This window comes from Pelobates fuscus, chromosome 2 (assembly GCF_036172605.1).
Source record: "Pelobates fuscus isolate aPelFus1 chromosome 2, aPelFus1.pri, whole genome shotgun sequence".
NCBI classification, from domain to species: Eukaryota; Metazoa; Chordata; class Amphibia; order Anura; family Pelobatidae; genus Pelobates; species Pelobates fuscus.
The window spans coordinates 19,524,409-19,547,082 of record NC_086318.1 but is presented as its reverse complement, the minus strand read 5'-3'; the positions used below and the strand labels follow the sequence as shown (position 1 = coordinate 19,547,082).

At 40.7% G+C, this 22,674-nt stretch overlaps 1 protein-coding gene across 3 annotated transcripts in view; it reads left to right on the top strand.

The window, feature by feature from the left end:
* Positions 1-22,674, top strand: part of EFR3B (EFR3 homolog B) — a 188,302-nt gene that overhangs the window by 146,523 nt on the left and 19,105 nt on the right. For all 3 annotated transcript variants that reach the window (XM_063441984.1, XM_063441983.1, XM_063441985.1), the window contains 9 exons: positions 1-150; positions 6,230-6,364; positions 7,541-7,619; positions 7,728-7,863; positions 8,481-8,642; positions 12,033-12,144; positions 13,595-13,646; positions 14,412-14,584; positions 15,497-15,572. In XM_063441984.1, the coding sequence (XP_063298054.1) occupies positions 1-150; positions 6,230-6,364; positions 7,541-7,619; positions 7,728-7,863; positions 8,481-8,642; positions 12,033-12,144; positions 13,595-13,646; positions 14,412-14,584; positions 15,497-15,572 (1,075 nt within the window). The remainder of the gene's footprint in view (positions 151-6,229; positions 6,365-7,540; positions 7,620-7,727; positions 7,864-8,480; positions 8,643-12,032; positions 12,145-13,594; positions 13,647-14,411; positions 14,585-15,496; positions 15,573-22,674) is intronic.

Genomic DNA, 22,674 nt, shown 5'->3' with positions numbered 1-22,674 from the left:
GATTCGGATGGCTGGTATAAAGGGATTACAGGGAGTAGTGAGGAAGACGGTGAACGATGAACTTCAGGCAAATATCTGGGACCCACAACATATGGATAAGATAGTTCCATCTCTGCTGTATAATCTGCAACATATAGAGGAGCTCGAGAGGTGAGTGATCTGCAACTACAGAATAATAATATACATGAGTAATTATTGGTCACAGTGATTAGTTGGACAATTAATGGGATTTTCAACTATGACAGAGGCAAATACATTTGCATTATGTATGTGTATCACAAAACCCCACCACAATAAATCTCACAGTAATGTGCAATGTGTAAGAGTGTATCACAAAACCCCACCACAATAAATCTCACAGTAATGTGCAACGTGTAAGAGTGTATCAAAGACCTCCACCACAATAAATCTCACAGTAATGTGCAACGTGTAAGAGTGTATCAAAGACCTCCACCACAATAAATATCACAGTAATGTGCAACGTGTAAGAGTGTATCAGAGACCTCCACCACAATACATCTCACAGTAATGTGCAACGTGTAAGAGTGTATCACAAAACCCCACCACAATAAATCTCACAGTAATGTGCAATGTGTAAGAGTGTATCACAAAACCCCACCACAATAAATCTCATAGTAATGTGCAACGTGTAAGAGTGTATCAGAGACCTCCACCGCAATAAATCTCACAGTAATGTGCAACGTGTAAGAGTGTATCAGAGACCTCCACCACAATAAATCTCACAGTAATGTGCAACGTGTAAGAGTGTATCAGAGACCTCCACCACAATAAATCTCACAGTAATGTGCAACGTGTAAGAGTGTATCAGAGACCTCCACCGCAATAAATCTCACAGTAATGTGCAACGTGTAAGAGTGTATCAAAGACCTCCACCACAATAAATCTCACAGTAATGTGCAACGTGTAAGAGTGTATCAAAGACCTCCACCACAATAAATCTCACAGTAATGTGCAACGTGTAAGAGTATATCAGAGACCTCCACCGCAATAAATCTCACAGTAATGTGCAACGTGTAAGAGTATATCAGAGACCTCCACCACAATAAATCTCACAGTAATGTGCAACGTGTAAGAGTGTATCAAAGACCTCCACCACAATAAAACTCACAGTAATGTGCAACGTGTAAGAGTGTATCAAAGACCTCCACCACAATAAATCTCACAGTAATGTGCAACATGTAAGAGTGTATCAAAGACCTCCACCACAATAAATCTCACAGTAATGTGCAACGTGTAAGAGTGTATCAGAGACCTCCACCACAATAAATCTCACAGTAATGTGCAACGTGTAAGAGTGTATCAGAGACCTCCACCACAATAAATCTCACAGTAATGTGCAACGTGTAAGAGTGTATCAGATACCTCCACCACAATAAATCTCACAGTAATGTGCAACGTGTAAGAGTGTATCAGAGACCTCCACCACAATAAATCTCACAGTAATGTGCAACGTGTAAGAGTGTATCAGATACCTCCACCACAATAAATCTCACAGTAATGTGCAACGTGTAAGAGTATATCAGAGACCTCCACCACAATAAATCTCACAGTAATGTGCAACGTGTAAGAGTGTATCAGAGACCTCCACCACAATAAATCTCACAGTAATGTGCAACGTGTAAGAGTGTATCAGATACCTCCACCACAATAAATCTCACAGTAATGTGCAAAGTGTAAGAGTGTATCAAAGACCTCCACCACAATAAATCTCACAGTAATGTGCAACATGTAAGAGTGTATCAAAGACCTCCACCACAATAAATCTCACAGTAATGTGCAACATGTAAGAGTGTATCAGAGACCTCCACCACAATAAATCTCACAGTAATGTGCAACGTGTAAGAGTATATCAGAGACCTCCACCGCAATAAATCTCACAGTAATGTGCAACGTGTAAGAGTGTATCAAAGACCTCCACCACAATAAATCTCACAGTAATGTGCAACGTGTAAGAGTGTATCAAAGACCTCCACCGCAATATATCTCACAGTAATGTGCAACGTGTAAGAGTGTATCAAAGACCTCCACCACAATAAATCTCACAGTAATGTGCAACGTGTAAGAGTGTATCAAAGACCTCCACCACAATAAATCTCACAGTAATGTGCAATGTGTAAGAGTATATCAGAGACCTCCACCACAATAAATCTCACAGTAATGTGCAACGTGTAAGAGTGTATCAGAGACCTCCACCACAATAAATCTCACAGTAATGTGCAACGTGTAAGAGTGTATCAAAGTCCTCCACCACAATAAATCTCACAGTAATGTGCAACGTGTAAGAGTATATCAGAGACCTCCACCACAATAAATCTCACAGTAATGTGCAACGTGTAAGAGTGTATCAGAGACCTCCACCACAATAAATCTCACAGTAATGTGCAACGTGTAAGAGTGTATCAGAGACCTCCACCACAATAAATCTCACAGTAATGTGCAACGTGTAAGAGTGTATCAAAGACCTCCACCACAATAAATCTCACAGTAATGTGCAACGTGTAAGAGTATATCAGAGACCTCCACCACAATAAATCTCACAGTAATGTGCAACGTGTAAGAGTGTATCAGAGACCTCCACCACAATAAATCTCACAGTAATGTGCAACGTGTAAGAGTGTATCAGATACCTCCACCACAATAAATCTCACAGTAATGTGCAACGTGTAAGAGTGTATCAGAGACCTCCACCACAATAAATCTCACAGTAATGTGCAACGTGTAAGAGTGTATCAGATACCTCCACCACAATAAATCTCACAGTAATGTGCAACGTGTAAGAGTATATCAGAGACCTCCACCACAATAAATCTCACAGTAATGTGCAACGTGTAAGAGTGTATCAGAGACCTCCACCACAATAAATCTCACAGTAATGTGCAACGTGTAAAAGTGTATCAGATACCTCCACCACAATAAATCTCACAGTAATGTGCAACGTGTAAGAGTATATCAGAGACCTCCACCACAATAAATCTCACAGTAATGTGCAACGTGTAAGAGTGTATCAGAGACCTCCACCACAATAAATCTCACAGTAATGTGCAACGTGTAAGAGTGTATCAGATACCTCCACCACAATAAATCTCACAGTAATGTGCAATGTGTAAGAGTGTATCACGAAGCTCCACCACAATAAATCTCACAGTAATGTGCAATGTGTAAGAGTGTATCAGAGACCTCCACCACAATAAATCTCACAGTAATGTGCAGTGTGTAAAAGCAGAGAAGTACTTAGGTTACCTAGCAATCAGAGCGGAAATTAATATTGGCACCCCCACTCATGAACTAATTTTTTGCGTGTGTCTTTTTGCAATTCCCTTAACAACCTTTTGTTAAGGAAATCACACACTCACAAACACCTTTATATGCACACACATACTTGCCTACACTTTATATACACAATCGTTATACTCAAATTCATATACATACACAGATATTGATATTCACACACACGTACTCACTTTCGTACTCTCTCACACACACATTATTATTGAGATTTGATTTGCTGCCAGGATCACTCTAAGCACAGATTGTCCAGTTCCCAGCAGCTTTGTACTGATGCCGGTACTGAGGTGATGTTACACCCTGGCTCTCAGGATAAGTACAGGGTGGTGAGGGAGCTTTGGAGCCAAAGCCCAGACTGATTCCAGCAGCTCCTCCATCACCAGCGATGTAAATGGGATCCATGGGTCATCAAGTTATCTTAAGGTTACCACCTAGCTACATCCACAAGCATGCAGCCATGTTTATAACCTTTAATGGTGTATAGTAGGTCAGTGAGCATGCCGCCATGTTTATAACCTGTAATGGTGTATAGTGGGTCAGTGAGCATGCCGCCATGTTTATAACCTGTAATGGTGTATAGTGGGTCAGTGAGCATGCCGCCATGTTTATAACCTATAATGGTGTATTGTGGGTAATTGAGCATGCCGCCATGTTTATAACCTATAATGGTGTATAGTGGGTAATTGAGCATGCCGCCATGTTTATAACCTATAATGGTGTATAGTGGGTCAGTGAGCATGCCGCCATGTTTATAACCTATAATGGTGTATAGTAGGTCAGTGAGCATGCCGCCATGTTTATAACCTATAATGGTGTATAGTGGGTCAGTGAGCATGCCGCCATGTTTATAACCTATAATGGTGTATAGTAGGTCAGTGAGCATGCCGCCATGTTTATAACCTGTAATGGTGTATAGTGGGTAATTGAGCATGCCGCCATGTTTATAACCTATAATGGTGTATAGTGGGTAATTGAGCATGCCGCCATGTTTATAACCTATAATGGTGTATTGTGGGTAATTGAGCATGCCGCCATGTTTATAACCTATAATGGTGTATAGTAGGTCAGTGAGCATGCCGCCATGTTTATAACCTGTAATGGTGTATAGTGGGTAATTGAGCATGCCGCCATGTTTATAACCTATAATGGTGTATTGTGGGTAATTGAGCATGCCGCCATGTTTATAACCTATAATGGTGTATAGTAGGTCAGTGAGCATGCCGCCATGTTTATAACCTGTAATGGTGTATAGTAGGTCAGTGAGCATGCCGCCATGTTTATAACCTGTAATGGTGTATAGTGGGTAATTGAGCATGCCGCCATGTTTATAACCTATAATGGTGTATTGTGGGTAATTGAGCATGCCGCCATGTTTATAACCTATAATGGTGTATAGTAGGTCAGTGAGCATGCCGCCATGTTTATAACCTGTAATGGTGTATAGTAGGTCAGTGAGCATGCCGCCATGTTTATAACCTGTAATGGTGTATAGTAGGTCAGTGAGCATGCCGCCATGTTTATAACCTATAATGGTGTATAGTGGGTAATTGAGCATGCCGCCATGTTTATAACCTATAATGGTGTATAGTAGGTCAGTGAGCATGCCGCCATGTTTATAACCTGTAATGGTGTATAGTGGGTCAGTGAGCATGCCGCCATGTTTATAACCTATAATGGTGTATAGTAGGTCAGTGAGCATGCCGCCATGTTTATAACCTATAATGGTGTATAGTAGGTCAGTGAGCATGCCGCCATGTTTATAACCTATAATGGTGTATTGTAGGTCAGTAAGCATGCCGCCATGTTTATAACCTGTAATGGTGTATAGTGGGTAATTGAGCATCCCGCCATGTTTATAACCTGTAATGGTGTATTGTGGGTAATTGAGCATGCCGCCATGTTTATAACCTATAATGGTGTATAGTGGGTAATTGAGCATGCCGCCATGTTTATAACCTATAATGGTGTATTGTGGGTAATTGAGCATGCCGCCATGTTTATAACCTATAATGGTGTATAGTAGGTCAGTGAGCATGCCGCCATGTTTATAACCTGTAATGGTGTATAGTAGGTCAGTGAGCATGCCGCCATGTTTATAACCTATAATGGTGTATTGTGGGTAATTGAGCATGCCGCCATGTTTATAACCTATAATGGTGTATTGTAGGTCAGTGAGCATGCCGCCATGTTTATAACCTGTAATGGTGTATAGTGGGTAATTGAGCATGCCGCCATGTTTATAACCTATAATGGTGTATAGTAGGTCAGTGAGCATGCCGCCATGTTTATAACCTATAATGGTGTATAGTGGGTCAGTGAGCATGCCGCCATGTTTATAACATGTAATGGTGTATAGTAGGTCAGTGAGCATGCCGCCATGTTTATAACCTATAATGGTGTATAGTAGGTCAGTGAGCATGCCGCCATGTTTATAACCTATAATGGTGTATAGTGGGTAATTGAGCATGCCGCCATGTTTATAACCTATAATGGTGTATAGTAGGTCAGTGAGCATGCCGCCATGTTTATAACCTATAATGGTGTATAGTAGGTCAGTGAGCATGCCGCCATGTTTATAACCTATAATGGTGTATAGTGGGTCAGTGAGCATGCCGCCATGTGATTGAGCTATAATGCAGCACCAACATGAGGGGCACTTATAGTTCAGTCCCAGGTAATCCTGGTGATTCCTGACTAAAGACCTCCTCTTCCTCTACCAGAGGGGTCAGAACCCTGGATTGGGTAAATACGATGAGGATGTGCAAAGTTGAATATTGAAAAATACAATTTCATTTGGAAAATCACAAATAAATTGTAGGGTAGGAGTCTGTCAGTGGTTGTTGTAGTTATTAAAGTGAATGCTGCCACCTGCTGGCCATTATGTATAATGACCTGCTGGCCATTTTCTCTCCCATTCATTCAGCCGATCACCATCACCATTGCAAACTACAGAGAAAGAGAGAGAAAACCCAGCAGAGCTTGCAGAGAGGTGTCTGAGAGAATTGCTGGGGAGAGCAGCCTATGGAAACATCAAGAATGCAATCAAACCCGTCCTAATGTAAGTGGTGCCCTGGCTGTGGTCTATCAGCATTTAACTATCTGTAAATCAATGTAATAGACAGGAACCATCATTCAACAATGCAACATTGTACAACTATGTGAACTCGGCAGCCGTCGGTCAATATAATTAAATGAATTATTGGTCAATATTAATAAAGCCAGTGTAGGTCAATGGGTTTATTCTGATTAGAGGTTTCATCTACAGTTTAACAGTTAACAGTTTACAAATACTTTCCATTGAAACCTGGTCCTTCTAGCACATGTTCAAGACTTGAGAAATTGAGAGAACCGGGTGGAACATCAGAAGTAGCTGTGAGCACCTCCAACATTAAAAGGAAACTTCATGCCAACACAACAACATTATTTTCACGCTTTGGTCGCATTTGTAGGAAGCTGCACTTTATATAAATTCCATCAGCTTCCTTGCAAATAACTATGTGGGTATTTATTTATTTTTGTCAGACCTATTGTATGTGACAAATATGGTATTTCTGTTTGTACTCTGTCTGAAGTTCCGCATGATAAGGGGTACAACATTGATTTGAAAGGTTTTTATCTCTTTATATTTATCTGAAGAATAATTGAAGAAACAGAAAATGTAATTCGTGTAGTGTAGGTAAACCTCAGTCTTTGCATTAACTAGTTGTTGTATTCTATGTTTTTGTGCTGGCTGTAAATCGTATGTTTCAATATAAATGTTCTGTTGTTTAATTCTTGTTATTTTTTTAACCTGGTAGTGAATGGTTTAAAAGATGTGTTGACCCAATAGCATCCTTGTAGTGAAAATCACCTTTGAATTGTTATACCTAAAACACCTAAGTTTTTATCAGAATTTTCCTGGGTCCTAATTGGATAATTTGAGGGATGACCCCAGGCCTCAGTCAGAGATAAAAGCTAGAAGATGTTTATTTGCCATAATGCTCCAAGTCTTGGACCATTGATGGTTAGCGTTGGTCCTGCAGATGTTCTTAAACTATATTTATTCCTGGTCTTAGTTCAGACTAGCTAATCCTGCTCTCTGAAGGTTGGATCGTGTCTTTGAATGATATTACCTTTTCAAGTTGGAATATTTACTTAATCACATTCCCTTGTGAGACCTTATAGAGACATTTGTATAATTTCCTTGAATGCTTTTCCCCGCATTGTGAATTGATGCCACGTTTCTTGTTTCTAGGCATCTAGATAATCATTCCCTTTGGGAGCCGAAGATCTTTGCTGTGCGCTGCTTTAAGATCATCATGTTCTCGATACAGGTGGGTTTCAGTAAGCGGGGCCATTTCTCGTGATGTATAAGCAGTTTCTCAAAATAACTACTTCGTGTAATCTGATTCTTCTATTTGTCCAATGTGCTTTTATTTCAGCCTCAGCATTCACATTTGGTCATACAGCAGCTGTTGGGACACCTGGACGCAAACAGCAGAAGTGCAGCCACCGTTCGAGCAGGAATAGTAGAAGTTCTGTCTGAAGCAGCTGTTATTGCAGCTACTGGATCTGTAGGTCTGTCCACTCATGATCATTGTATTTATTTATTTGTCTATGTATCTCTCTATTTACCTCTATTGGTTAGTTTTTCTCACTTGATCTGTAAACCAAATGGTGGGGAGATGCTCCCATCTGTGCACTTCAAGATCTACACGTAATATTATACTATGTATACATTTTGCAGTGCACTGATTGGTCTATTTTAACTCATGTTTGGTTTGCTCTCCTGATTCGATTCCCAATTGACATTTGGCTGAGCTTAACCGACATTAGGATGTCTTGGTTATTTTTCTATCTTGGAATCCATTTTTCAGCAGAACCCAGATTTCGAGCTGTGCACAAGTCTAGTACCCAGTTAGTTATGCCATATTTCTATAGAGATGAATATGTGAATAAGCAGGACTGCATAAGGTGTGCATGGCCAAAATGCCTGAATTGGTACTTTAAGAGTTAAGTTCCACAAGCAAGAGAGCTGTTGTTCCTACTAGGTTGTATGGTGGTTGTATTAGAGGCCACCTCTTGTGTGCTTTAGCTGTCAGGATGCCCATTGTACTAGACATGCCATGGCTTTTCCTAGCCCTACGTTGACCTTTTTATTAGTTGTAGTAACATTGTATATTTCTCATGATTAGGACCCACAGTGCTGGAATTATTTAATACTTTACTGCGACAGCTCCGACTGAGTATTGACTATGAGTTAACAGGAAGTTACGATTCCTCTATAAACATTGGCACCAAAATAATCAAAGAACACGAGGAGAGGATGTTCCAGGAAGGCATCATAAAGACCATCGGTAAGAAATCTACAAGGGGTCCATTGGGTTTTACTGTCAAGAAGTAAAGTAGTCTTGCCGGATGAAATCATTCAAGACACTCCCTGTGTCTTCTGATGTGACCATGCCTTAGGAGGCCTTAATTGTCTTATAAATGGAAAGCAATTCAGGATAGAAAATGTATAAGATCAGTGTTGAAAGAGAAGACCATCAGGTCCTCTCTTCGTGAAAAACAGACCAATGTCAAACAACTGTTTCAGCCTCAGGCTTGTGAGTTACGACTTATGATACCTTAGCCATAGCGAGGAAGCGGGCTGTTTGCATCATCATTTAAATATGGCATACTCAAATTCTCCCAACATATATGGGCTTTACAGGGTCTAAAGTGAGCATGCAAAAGGAATTCAGAGTGAATTTCAAATTTAAGGACAAAATAGCCACACTGGAAAAGTTCTCGAAGACAGCTATGCTTTCAATTCGGCTACTCTGGCCTTACATTGGAAATTCACTTTAGTAAGATGATAATATTTCAGTTACAGCTACTTTTATGAGTATTGGACTCCTTTGAGTGTTTCCATGTTTTTTTTATTTTACATCCTCGAAATAAAATGCATTTTAAATGAAAGCAAAATAAGAGCAGTTATTCTTATATAAGGATGTTCCTACTTGGTACACCCACTTGCTTCCAGATGCCAACAAACCTGGTATCAATACTATTTTGCTGTAAGTATTGCTTTTCTTTGATAACGAATGGGAACAATGTCAGGGTGAGGAGAAGTTTGACAATTCTCTAGGGAAATATAATTCTCTGAAATTGGGGAGGAGGTTGTTGTTATGGAAAGATAATGACATTAAACACACAGGCATAGCTGTCAGGCAATGCTTTAAATGATCTAAGCTTACAACAGCTCACAGCCAGTAGGAAATGGCAAGTGAAGACATAATAAAAGGTCAATGACCTGCTGAACACTTCGATGTTACACAAATTTAATGTATTACAGCAAATGCTTCGGGTCCAAAACCCTTTCCATGAATCATGTCCTTCTTATGCAACTAACATTTGTGTTGTTAAGTAAAAAAATATTTTGCACCGACTTACCTGTGCGCATGCGCCTTGAGGTGTCTATGAGAACCATCTGATTACACAGAAGTCACTAGCACCGATAACTTCACTGGAGCAGCACCAAGCTGGAGTGAGAATAATAGTAAGAAAAAACTAATCTGAGTAGATTTTATATCAAAGCGAAGGAAGCCTTTAAAAAGTGCTGGCGTTTACCCGAACATGAGCAGGCACAGACCAGTGTTAGTTTTGTCGCCTAAAATATGACTAAAATTAAAATTGCATTTTAGTCAAAACACTATGACTAAAACTAAATTGAAATTTTCTGACAAAAGTAACACTGCGTAGAGGGGCAAAAGAGACAGACCCAGGGCTTGGGAGAGAGACATCTAGAGGGGCTGAAAGGACACAAAGACACACAGAGGGGCTGGGGAAGGGGCAAAAGAGACCGACCAGGGCTTGGGAGAGAGACACCTAGAGGGGCTGAAAGGACACAAAGACACACAGAGGGGCTGGGGAAGGGGCAAAAGAGACCGACCAGGGCTTGGGAGAGAGACACCTAGAGGGGCTGAAAGGACACAAAGAGGGGCTGGGGAAGGGGCAAAAGAGACAGATAGAGGTTTTATCTAAACTCTTGGATTTTAGTAGTGTCCACTAAAATCTACTGAAAATTTAGTTGACTAAAGCTAGAGTAAAACTAAAACAATTCAGATGACTAAAATATGACTAAAAGTAAATGACTTTTTAGTCAAAAGACTGACTAAAACAAAATTGAAATTTGCCGCCAATATTAATATTGGCACAGACTTCTCAAATAATTTTATATCCAAAATATGTCCGGGTACTCAGTAGTTACATAGTTACATAGCTGAAAAGAGACTTGCAATCAAGTTCAGCCTTGTTTTTTGCTGTTGATCCAAAAGAAGGCAAAAAAAACCAAAACAATTTAAAGAACTTCCAATTTTGCAACAAACTAGGAAAAAAATTCCTTCTTGACCCCAGAATGGCAGTCAGATTTATCCTTGGATCAAGCAGTTATTACCCTACATTGAAAAATGATATCCTTGAATTTTCTGTTTTTGCAAATATGCATCTAGTTGCTGTTTGAACATCTGTACAGACTCTGATAAAACCACTTCTTCAGGCAGAGAATTCCACATCCTTATTGGTCTTACAGTAAAAAGAAAACCTTTCCTTTGCCTTAGACGAAATCTTATTTCTTCCAGTCTAAACGCATCACCTCGTGTCCTATGTGAAATCTGGTTTGTGACTAGAAGAGTAGTTCATGTCAAAGTAGTGTTGGATCAATGTGAACACACACAGTGTATTGACCTCATCAATATCTCATGGTAAGGGTCAAAACTTTGTGTGTTCAGTTTGAACTAATAAACACTACCTTAACATGGGGCACAGTATATGGCCTAACTGACTTCAATGAATTTTAACTTTTAAAAAAAAACAAGGATTTCCTGCGTGAGAATAAAATGTATATACTCATTAAAGGAACACTATAGTCACCTAAATTACTTTAGCTAAATAAAGCAGTTTTAGTGTATAGATCATTCCCCTGCAATTTCACTGCTCAATTCACTGTCATTAAGGAGTTAAATCACTTTGTTTCTGTTTATGCAGCCCTAGCCACACCTCCCCTGGCTATGATTGACAGAGCCTGCATGAAAAAAAAAAACTGGTTTCACTTTCAAACAGATGTAATTTACCTTAAATAATTTTATCTCAATCTCTAAATTAAACTTTAATCACATACAGGAGGCTCTTGCAGGGTCTAGCAAGCTATTAACATAGCAGGGGATAAGAAAATCTTAATTAAACAGAACTTGCAATAAAGAAAGCCTAAATAGGGCTCTCTTTACAGGAAGTGTTTATGGAAGGCTGTGCAAGTCACATGCAGGGAGGTGTGACTAGGGTTCATAAACAAAGGGATTTAACTCCTAAATGGCAGAGGATTGATCAGTGAGGCTGCAGGGGCATGTTCTATACACCATAACTGCTTCATTAAGCTAAAGTTGTTAAGGTGACTATAGTGTCCCTTTAAACATCGCAATGTTTCCTTTATTAATGGGAAAAGAATGTGTTATGAATACATCTGCTATAAATCAAGAATCTAAAAGTATAACACATACATGTACCCTAAACACAGATGTGCTAATATCTAGGCAATAGGTTCTGTGAAGCACAAGGGTTTTCTGGACAAACAACGTGTGATTGTTGGAAATGTTGTATCTTATCGAAATAGTTTTACCAATATAGAAATGTGAGGATGATATTTTGTTTAATTGTCATATGTATATTTTTAAAAAACTTTTTTAAACTTTTTGTTATTGTTTTTTTAGGGTCGTTTGCAAGGACTCTACCGACATACCAGAGGTCTGAAGTTATGCTCTTTATCATGGGGAAAGTTCCGCTTCCCTCATTCCATCACCCGATGGACCCCGGGAAAGCAGGGTGAGACACGACTATTTCATTAGTCAGACTTTCTGGGTTTTTCACTAAAACGGGGATCGCTGTGAATTCAAAGTGAATTTCAAATTTGAGTTAAAAAAAACTGTAAGTTGGAAAAAAAAGTTGGCAATATTTTCAATTGGGATATTAGAATCTTAAATTTCAGATTTACTTTAAATGAATTCTGAATGTCCAACAGTTCGCTCCGTAGTGAATAGCTCTGCTTATTGCACAAATCACTTTAATAAAGACAAGGCTCGTCACAAAAATCTGTGCTTTAAAAATCAAGGCTACATATAATGAATGATTGATTCTGCAAGTTTCTATTTTTTGTCATTGGTAGTGTTGGATTTCTGCATTGTTGCACAGCTGCGGGTATTTCTAGCACATAAAACGGTACGATCCGTGTGCTATCTATATCCATAAAGAGATTGTAATCATTTTTCAAGGGATATCGCTGGAGTCTTGTGACAGAATTGATTCTCTTGTATTATGTGTAGGTAAAGAAAGTCCCACAACTAGGAGTTACTGTCTAAGAAATGTAAAACAACACATATTCCTATTGTTACGGAGCAGATCTATCGACAGTTGATTGACTGACTCAATTTACCTTCTTATCACCACGTTCCAACCTACGAGCATTAACAGCTGAGCCCAAGTATTGTGGTGCTGTAGTAATATTTAGTAATCTAAAGTAATATTTATACTAAACACAGGACGCATAGCTAAAACATGAATGTGGGCAAAATAACGATTATTTGAAGGTTGACTTTGAGAAGAGGGCACACAATTAAAGAGTTTCATTTGTTTAAATGATTTACCAATCAGTCGCAGAAATAAAGGTGTAATAATCTGTCATTTGTTACGATATAACCACCGGATTCCACTGGAATGTAGTAGAAGCATATGAGTCACTGTTCTCGGTGATTAGAGCAGTGGTAACGTCATTGGCTTAGAACTTGGAACATGTCCCTGAGCAAGACACCTAATGATCTATATCCACCTACCTCAAATCCTCATTGATTGTAAGCTTACACTCTATATATATAATTGTCAATCACTCTGAGATATCTTGGCGCTCCATACATGCTAACAATATAAATGCTGACAGTAATATTTATGAATTCTGTGTATACAGAGATTGGGGTTAGGAAGTAGACTTTTGGTCCCCATGTTTTTAATTGTGATAGTGATCAAAGTGTTTTAGCATTTCCCTTTCAAGTTTATTTTTCTCTCTTCTCTTCCCGTTACATTTGTGAAATAGTAAAAAACACAGTGCAATAGATATCTACCTAAATAGGGAGGATCCGCATAAGTCTGCATGCATGAGTAAATCATTTTATGCATGCATACATAATAACCTAATAATAATATAATGAGTTTATCGTATTGAGAACATTTAAATCTTTCAAACGTCTCCACATCATTCATTCATTTATCTGTTATTTTCCAGGGAAAACCGGAACCGTCTGATCCAGATAATGCTGCTAAAGTCTCTTCTCCAGGTATGTTTTATTCTACGTTTTTTCATACTTTTGTATTGATTTTACGCTTGCAGTGTTTTTACCTTATTTACTGAGAAGTAAAATCGTCCGTATTTACAGAAATATTTTGGACGCTCCGTGCTGCAGATGATCCACTCATTTGCAACGCTTTATGTTGATAATGAAAAAACAATAATATTTAGAGAATCAAAACTTCAAAAATGACTTTATTTGTGTCTGCAGTGAGCTCAGCCCGGACCTAACTCAACGAATCCCAGAAACCTCTGGGGTGCAGCACGTAGTACAAGTCATTCTATGGGTAAAGGGAGGAAATCCCTTGATGTATACCATGTTATTGCGTTGTGATAAATACGTGCTGCTCGACAAGGAATGCATTAACAAGACGACTTACACAAAATTTCAACATAAGCTCATAAGTAGTGGATGATCACAGTGTACAAGTATCTGGACAACTGATTGGTGAATTTTTTTTGCTGCTTCAGATGACATCAGTAGCATGGAGGTGGAGTCTAAAGTTCGTTGTTCCAGCTTCCTAGCACCATAACCACTGCAGCATAATGTAGTGGCTTTGATGCTTGGAGTATGCCTTTAATAATATAATTGCTGAATGTTTAAAGGAAATTTCTTATACTGCACTGGTCCTAAACAATTAATTAAGTTTCTCTCATCACTACTGTCCTGCTTGACTGTTTATAGTTTTACATTATTTTTATTTTGTCTAATATATTTCACCCATTCTCGTTTTTTTTCTTTATCAATATAAAGGTGTCCATGGGCTTCCAGTGTAATAACATGCTGACGGCGCTTCCCAGCTCCTTCCTTGATCCTCTGCTCTCTCCGGCCTTAATGGAGGACAGCGAGATCCGTCTCATCGTGCTGGAGATTCTAATCTGCCTCATCGATCGTCATTTAAACAGACGGAAATTTTCAAGTATCAGGTAGCGTCCAAAACAGTGTCACCTTTTAATGTATTATACAGTGTGTTTGGCAAATGATGTAAAATGACTACAATATAAAGTGTGGATTAAATGAAATAAACAGAGCAGACTGGCAAATAAATATAATTTTTTAACTCTCAGGAATTCTGAGGAGTGTGGGTGTCAGTATGTTTGGCTATATTAACCACGGTGATGCGTATTTTTATTACATTAAAGAATGTTCCTCTTAAACCTGGGATTCACTCTATGCTACAGGGTCATTCTTCTAAAACCGGACTACAGGCTAATGTGGGAATACTCCACGAGTGTAGTGTGGTAGTCCTGCCACATGCCTAATGAAGGAATTCCATCGTATTACTCCACAAACCACATGCATTAGTGTAAGACATATTGTGTACGTCCACCATTGGCTTATGAAATATGAGTACTGTTATTTTTTTTTAGCAGCTGGCTAACATACTTTAAACTGTGTGCATTTTTTCAAAACTTTATTTTTTCTTCTTTAACTTTTTTTTTTTACTTTTTTACATTTGAATTACGTTGTTTAAATTTGTTTGCACATGTTGCGTTGTTTATCTGTATATTTTGCTGTTACAATTCCTATTCTACCATCTTACCATTCAAAATAATGCAAGAATGACATGACTCTTCATGCACATTTTGCGTTGCATCACAATTAACGCAAGACTGACGCAACTCTTCACAAAAGCTTGGTGTCACGTCATTAATGACCCCAGACTGACGCAACGCTGAGCCTGTATAAGTGTTCGTGTGGGCAAAGCAAGTGTCAACATTGATGTAGATTCTTGTACCAGAAATCTTTTCTCTCTTTTTTCTTTTTCTTTATTGTACTAGATTTCTTTTAATCAGCACTGTACTTTGTGTTTATTATTGGTTGTATTGTGATTGCAGTACAGTACCGGATATCGCTGTTCTAAAGCTCAAAGTTGACAAGTGTTCACGACCGGACACTCTGTTTATGAAGAAGGTAAGTGTGGATGCTTTATATGTTTATGATGATGCCCTATCATGTTACGTAGCCCACCAAGCCCCGTAGCCATAGACAGCTTTTTGACTAGCTGTTTTTTTTTTTTTTCTTGTTTATTTCTGAGAAACGCATACTGTGCATGTTGACGTTGTAATGAGAATTGCTTAATTTATTACTGACACACAGACAGATAGTATTATACTTTCTCTATGTCTCTGGTCAGTCCTGTTCTCCTTGCTGTAGGCTGCAGGCTCCTCCAGCAGTTAGGCTGACTCTGATCACCACGGCCGAGCTCTTTACTGGAGCGACGGCCAATCAGAAATAAATAGTTATAAAGCAGAGCATTGCAATGCTTTTATGGATTTATTACTAAACGACAGAGTTGAACTTTATGAAAGACACAACATGGACATGGGGCTAAGAGCTATCAGAAGAACTTAAGTTATTTTGGTGCTCGATGTGCCTTTTAAAAGCGCGCTGTGTGATTCACAATTTTGTTTTAAATCCGTATGATCCAACTGTCATAATAAATTGTACATTGACAAACCATTGCATGAAGATCATCTAAATACTTTACCAGAATAAAAATGTCGTATTTCTGTCAAGTTTGCGTTTCTGCAGGTAGTTCAGGGAATAAACTGGAACGTCAAAGCATAACTGTGGTCAGAACACTCTCACAGGACAAATAGCAGTAACCCTAGGATTCCCTCCCAATCTGTACTACATGCAGTTCCCAGTCCCTGGAGTGTAATCTTTGTCCCATGAGGCGTAGCGACGTTGGGAAGCGGATGGATGCAGCTGCCATTGGTGCCTTGCTGGCATCAGAGACATTGGCATACTGACCATCTAGAAATCCAGAAATATCTTATAACCACAGTGAACAAAGGGGAATACAGCAAAAAAACTTACCGTAGTTCATCTGAAAAACAAGATCATAAATACACGTAGTGCTTTATGTATAATAACAATACATATACGGACAGGAGGAGATGAATTGTCCTATTTATTGTTACATCCCCCCCTCTCAAAATATTGTAAAGTGCTACAGAATCTGTTGGCGCTATATAAATGGCGATAATAATAATAACTCACAATGTAGGAGTCGTATCAGGCTCTGTAGTGACAGCCTCAAGGGTGCCTATACAGGCTAATGACGGATGTCTAGAACAGGAACACTGGATAAGAGGTTACAATGATTTACTTTATTATCTAATAAAATCACACAATATAAAACAAAATGTAAAATATAAAGGAACTGCAGGTCTTGGATCTATGTAAAAAGCAGTGTACATATGGATTCAGGCTAACAATATAGTTGTCAGGATCGGGTCAGGGATCCAACACGCAGAGTACAAAGAGTAGCAGATACGTATACCGGTCCTTAGAATGGCCGGACTTAACGTATAACTACGATAGAATGGTCAGAGACAAGCCGAGGTCGAGGGAACGAGAAGACAGGTAAGCGAGAGACAAGCCGGGTCAAGGATAACAGAAAGACAGGAGAGTAAATACCAAAGCCGGGTCGGAACCAAAAGACAAGAGAATAACAAAGCACTGGGTGACTAGGCGGACTAGAACCACGACAGGGCAATGAGTGAATGAGAGAGCCACTGTTAAGTATCCTGGCTAGGGAGAGAAGACACGCCTCTGGCGAGTCCTGATTCGTCTCCCGAGATTTGAGTGACAGGACGTTCCGGGTTGGCGTCATGACGTCTACCTCCGGTCCTCCTGTTATAAAAGGAAGTGACTCCCTCGCGGCCGGCGTTAGCAAGACCGAGTGAACCGCGAGGGGCCGAGGAGACATGCCGTCCGGATGGATAAACTTCTAAGTCTCTACCTCTCTCAGAGGTAGAGGCTTCAGGTACCCTGACAGTACCCCCCCTCTCAGATACGCCCACCGGGCGGAAGGAGCCGGGGCGAGATGGAAAGCGGGAGTGAAATGCCCTGCGAAGGCGAGGAGCATGAACATCCTCTTGTGGTACCCAACTCCTCTCCTCAGGACCATATCCCTTCCAGTCAACTAAATATTGTACTCTCCCCCGGGAGACACGAGAATCAATAATGGAGTTAACCTCATACTCCTCCTGACCCTCCACCTGAACAGGGCGCGGAGGGGCGATTGTGGAGGAGAATCTGTTACAGATTAGAGGTTTCAGCAATGACACGTGAAAGGAGTTCGGGACGCGTAAAGTAGCTGGGAGAGCTAGACGATACGCCACTGGGTTAATTCGAGTCAAGATCCTGTAGGGACCAATATAACGAGGAGCGAATTTCATGGAAGGAACTTTAAGACGAATATTCCTAGTACTCAACCAAACTCTATCGCCAGGAACAAAATTCGGAGCCGCCCTTCTACGTTTGTCAGCATGTTTCTTAACCAGTACAGAATTGTGTAGAAGAATCTGGCGAGTCTGATCCCACAACTTCCTCAAATTGGCCACATGGACATCAACCGACGGCACTCCTTGGGAAGGAGAAACCGAGGGAAGAATAGATGGATGAAAGCCATAGTTCATGAAGAAGGGGCTTGAATGCGTAGAGTCACAAACGAGATTGTTGTGCGCAAACTCCGCCCAAGGAATCAAACCGACCCAATCGTCCTGGTGTTCGGAAACAAAACAACGTAAGTATTGCTCAATCTTCTGGTTGGTTCGTTCGGCAGCTCCGTTAGACTGAGGATGATAGGCGGACGAAAAATTCAATTTGATGCCTAATTGAGAACAGAACGACCTCCAGAAGCGTGAAACAAATTGGGAGCCTCTATCAGAAGTGATCTCCGAGGGAATCCCATGCAAGCGAAAAATCTCTTTAGCAAAGATTTCCGCCAATTCAGGAGAAGTCGGGAGTTTAGGCAACGGTACGAAATGTGCCATCTTGGTAAACCTATCGACTACGGTGAGGATAACAGTGTGCTTTTTAGAAACAGGCAAATCCACAATAAAGTCCATTGCCACACAGGACCAAGGTTTGCCAGGAATTTCCAGAGGCTGCAGAAGGCCACAAGGAAGCGAATGCGGTAGTTTAGTTTTAGTACAGACCACACAAACTCCGATAAAATCCTTAATATCCTTCCGTAACGAAGGCCACCAGAAATCCTTGGAGATCAAAGAATACGTCTTGCGAACACCCGGATGACCAGCCACCTTACTCTCGTGAAGACACTGTAAGAGCTCCAATTGGAGTTCAGGAGGAACGAAAAGTCTGGAAGCCGGGGTCAGTCTAGGTGCCAGATGCTGCAAGCTCCTTATCTGATCAAGTAGCGGAGAATGGACTTTGAGAGTAGTGTTAGCGATAATGTTACACTTGGGTACTATAGAGGACAAAACCGGCTCAGATACGGCAGCAGGTTCATACTGGCGAGATAAGGCGTCGGCTTTAGAATTCTTAGAACCTGGCCTATATGTGAGTACGTAGTTGAAGTGAGTGAGAAATATGGACCAACGAGCCTGTCTAGATGATAGTCGTTTAGCCTCTCCAATATAGGATAAGTTTTTATGATCTGTCAAAATAGTAACAGGATGCAAAGTACCCTCCAATAAATGTCTCCACTCCTTCAAGGCCATTATAACCGCTAGTAGTTCCCTGTCACCAATGCCATATCTGCTTTCAGTACCTGACAATTTTTTGGAAAAGTATCCACAAGGATGTAATGGTTTATCTACACCCAACCTTTGGGACAGAACAGCACCTATACCTGTCTCAGAAGCGTCAACTTCGAGTAGGAAAGGTAGTGTAGTATCAGGGTGAACTAAAATTGGTGCGGAAGCAAACAGCTCCTTGAGTGTCTTAAAAGCCAGAAGTGCTTCAGTAGACCAATTCTTAGTCTCAGCCCCTTGTTTGGTCATATTGGTGATGGGAGCAATGATAGAGGAGTATCCCTTAATGAAACGTCTGTAGTAATTGGAGAAACCGATAAATCTCTGGATAGCCTTGAGACCCTTAGGTAAAGGCCAATCTAATATGGATTGGAGCTTCTCCGGGTCCATTTCAAACCCTTCCCCAGAAATCACATAACCAAGAAAGGTAGTTTGGGATTGGTCAAAGCTGCATTTCTCTAGTTTGCAGTATAAGCCATGCTGAAGGAGTTTGTGTAAAACCCTTCTGACTTGTCCGTGGTGAGTCTCAATATCCCTGGAATGTATAAGTATATCATCAAGGTATACAATCACACAGTCATCTTGAAACTCCCTAAGAACCTCATTAATAAGGTCCTGAAATACCGCCGGGGCATTGCAGAGACCAAAAGGCATTACAGTATACTCATAGTGCCCATATCGAGTATTGAATGCAGTTTTCCACTCGTCACCGTCGTGAATTCTCACCAAATTATAAGCACCTCTAAGGTCTAACTTAGTGAAAATTTTAGAACTTTTTAATCGATCAAAAAGCTCGGTGATCAAGGGAATCGGATATACGTTTCTGATGGTTATCTTGTTAAGACCTCGGTAGTCAATGCAGGGTCTTAAAGAACCATCCTTCTTTTTAACAAAAAAAAATCCAGCCCCAGCAGGAGAGGAGGATCTTCTAATGAACCCCTTGTCTAGGTTTTCACGAATATACTCCTCTAGAACTAAGTTTTCGTTCGTAGACAAAGGGTATACATGACCCCTGGGAGGCATGGTACCAGAAAGTAAATTAATTTTGCAATCAAAAGGCCTATGTGGTGGTAAGGTATCAGCCTTTCCTTTGTCAAATACTGCCTTTAAATCTTGATACAAGGACGGTATCTGTACTTTGGTAGAGTCGGTAGCGTTATTAAGTGAGTTGACACTACAAAGAGGTGACACTTTCTTTAAACAATTCTCTTGACAATCCTGACCCCACGAAACTATTTCCCCTGATCTCCAATCTATAACGGGGTTATGTCTCTTAAGCCAGGAGTATCCCAGGACTATGGGAACAGAAGGAGATGAAATGAGTAGTAGGGATATTTCCTCCTTGTGTAGAATACCAGTAGTTAAGTAAAGAGGTGTGGTCTCCCGGAAAATCACAGGCTCAACTAAAGGTCTACCATCAATGGCTTCAACAGCCAAGGGTGTCTTCCTTAACTGGGATGGGATAGTGTGTTTGGTGAGAAACTCTTGGTCGATAAAACTCTCAGCAGCGCCGGAGTCTATCAATGCCATAGTCTCTAAAGTTCCCTTCTCCCAAGTTAAAGAGACCGGTAATAGGAGTCTATGTTCTTTGTAGTTATGAGTAGAGGACAAAATCGAAACACCCAAGGTCTGTCCTCTAGAGAAACTTAGGTGCGAGCGTTTCCCGGACGACTGGGACAGCTCAAACGTACATGACCTCTGGCCCCACAATACATACACAGTCCCTCCCTTCTCCTGTACTGTCTCTCCTCCTCTGATAGACGAGTAAGGCCTAACTGCATAGGTTCTGAAACCTGTGGATTTTTGGTTTCAGAAATTTGAAATGATGGTGCTAGTCTAAAGGAAGATTTACCGGTTCTATCTCGAGTATTTTGTCTCTCCCTTAGACGTTCATCAATACGAGAGATAAAGGAAATTAAGTCCTCCAGATTCTCGGGAAGCTCTCTTGTCGCTACCTCATCAAGTATTACATCAGATAATCCATTGAAGAATACATCTATATAGGCCTGTTCATTCCATTTTACCTCTGCCGCCAAAGACCTGAACTCTAGTGCGTAATCCACAAGTGTTTGGTTGTCTTGTCTAAGGCGCAACAGTGATCTGGCTGCATTGACCCTCCTGCCAGGAGGATCAAAAGTTCTTTTAAAAGCAGCTACAAAGGCATTATAGTTATAGACTAATGGATTATCATTCTCCCACAACGGATTAGCCCATCTCAGAGCTTTCTCAATGAGTAAGGTAATAATAAATCCCACTTTTGCCCTATCAGTAGGGTATGAACGAGGCTGTAGTTCGAAATGAATACTAATCTGGTTCAAAAAGCCACGACACCTCTCAGGAGAACCAGCATAACGTACAGGTGGGGTAACTCGGGAAGAAGCACCTACAGTAACTACCTCTAGCCCTGAACCCACAGAAGAAGCAGACATATTACGCATCTCTTCAGGTGGATTAATAGGACGAGACAGCAGCGCCTGTAGTGCTAGAGCCATCTGATCCATCCTATGATCCATGTCGTCAAACCTAGGATCAGGAGAACCAAGCTGACAATTTGTACCTGCAGGATCCATGGCCCTGTCGTAATGTCAGGATCGGGTCAGGGATCCAACACGCAGAGTACAAAGAGTAGCAGATACGTATACCGGTCCTTAGAATGGCCGGACTTAACGTATAACTACGATAGAATGGTCAGAGACAAGCCGAGGTCGAGGGAACGAGAAGACAGGTAAGCGAGAGACAAGCCGGGTCAAGGATAACAGAAAGACAGGAGAGTAAATACCAAAGCCGGGTCGGAACCAAAAGACAAGAGAATAACAAAGCACTGGGTGACTAGGCGGACTAGAACCACGACAGGGCAATGAGTGAATGAGAGAGCCACTGTTAAGTATCCTGGCTAGGGAGAGAAGACACGCCTCCGGCGAGTCCTGATTCGTCTCCCGAGATTTGAGTGACAGGACGTTCCGGGTTGGCGTCATGACGTCTACCTCCGGTCCTCCTGTTATAAAAGGAAGTGACTCCCTCGCGGCCGGCGTTAGCAAGACCGAGTGAACCGCGAGGGGCCGAGGAGACATGCCGTCCGGATGGATAAACTTCTAAGTCTCTACCTCTCTCAGAGGTAGAGGCTTCAGGTACCCTGACAATAGTGCAGCACTGAAGAAGGTTGCATGGGAAGCGAAACGCGTCTGCTGACACTAGGAACTAGCTTTATAGGAACATCTACGCGGTTACTTTTATATATTTATGGCTATTTTACACTGCTTATATTCATAAACGTCTTATATATTTTTAGCCTGGATCCGTATGTACACCACTTTTTACAGAGATTCAAGGCCTGCAGTTCTTTATACGACTCCTACATTGGGAGTTCAATCCCTGTCCTGTCCATATATGTATTGATATTATTCAGAAAGCACTAAGTTTTTGCAGAGCTCGTGGTAAAATATGCCTTAGATAACTTGGATAAGTTGGATAATTGGACACACTAAAGAAAAACAAAACATACATGT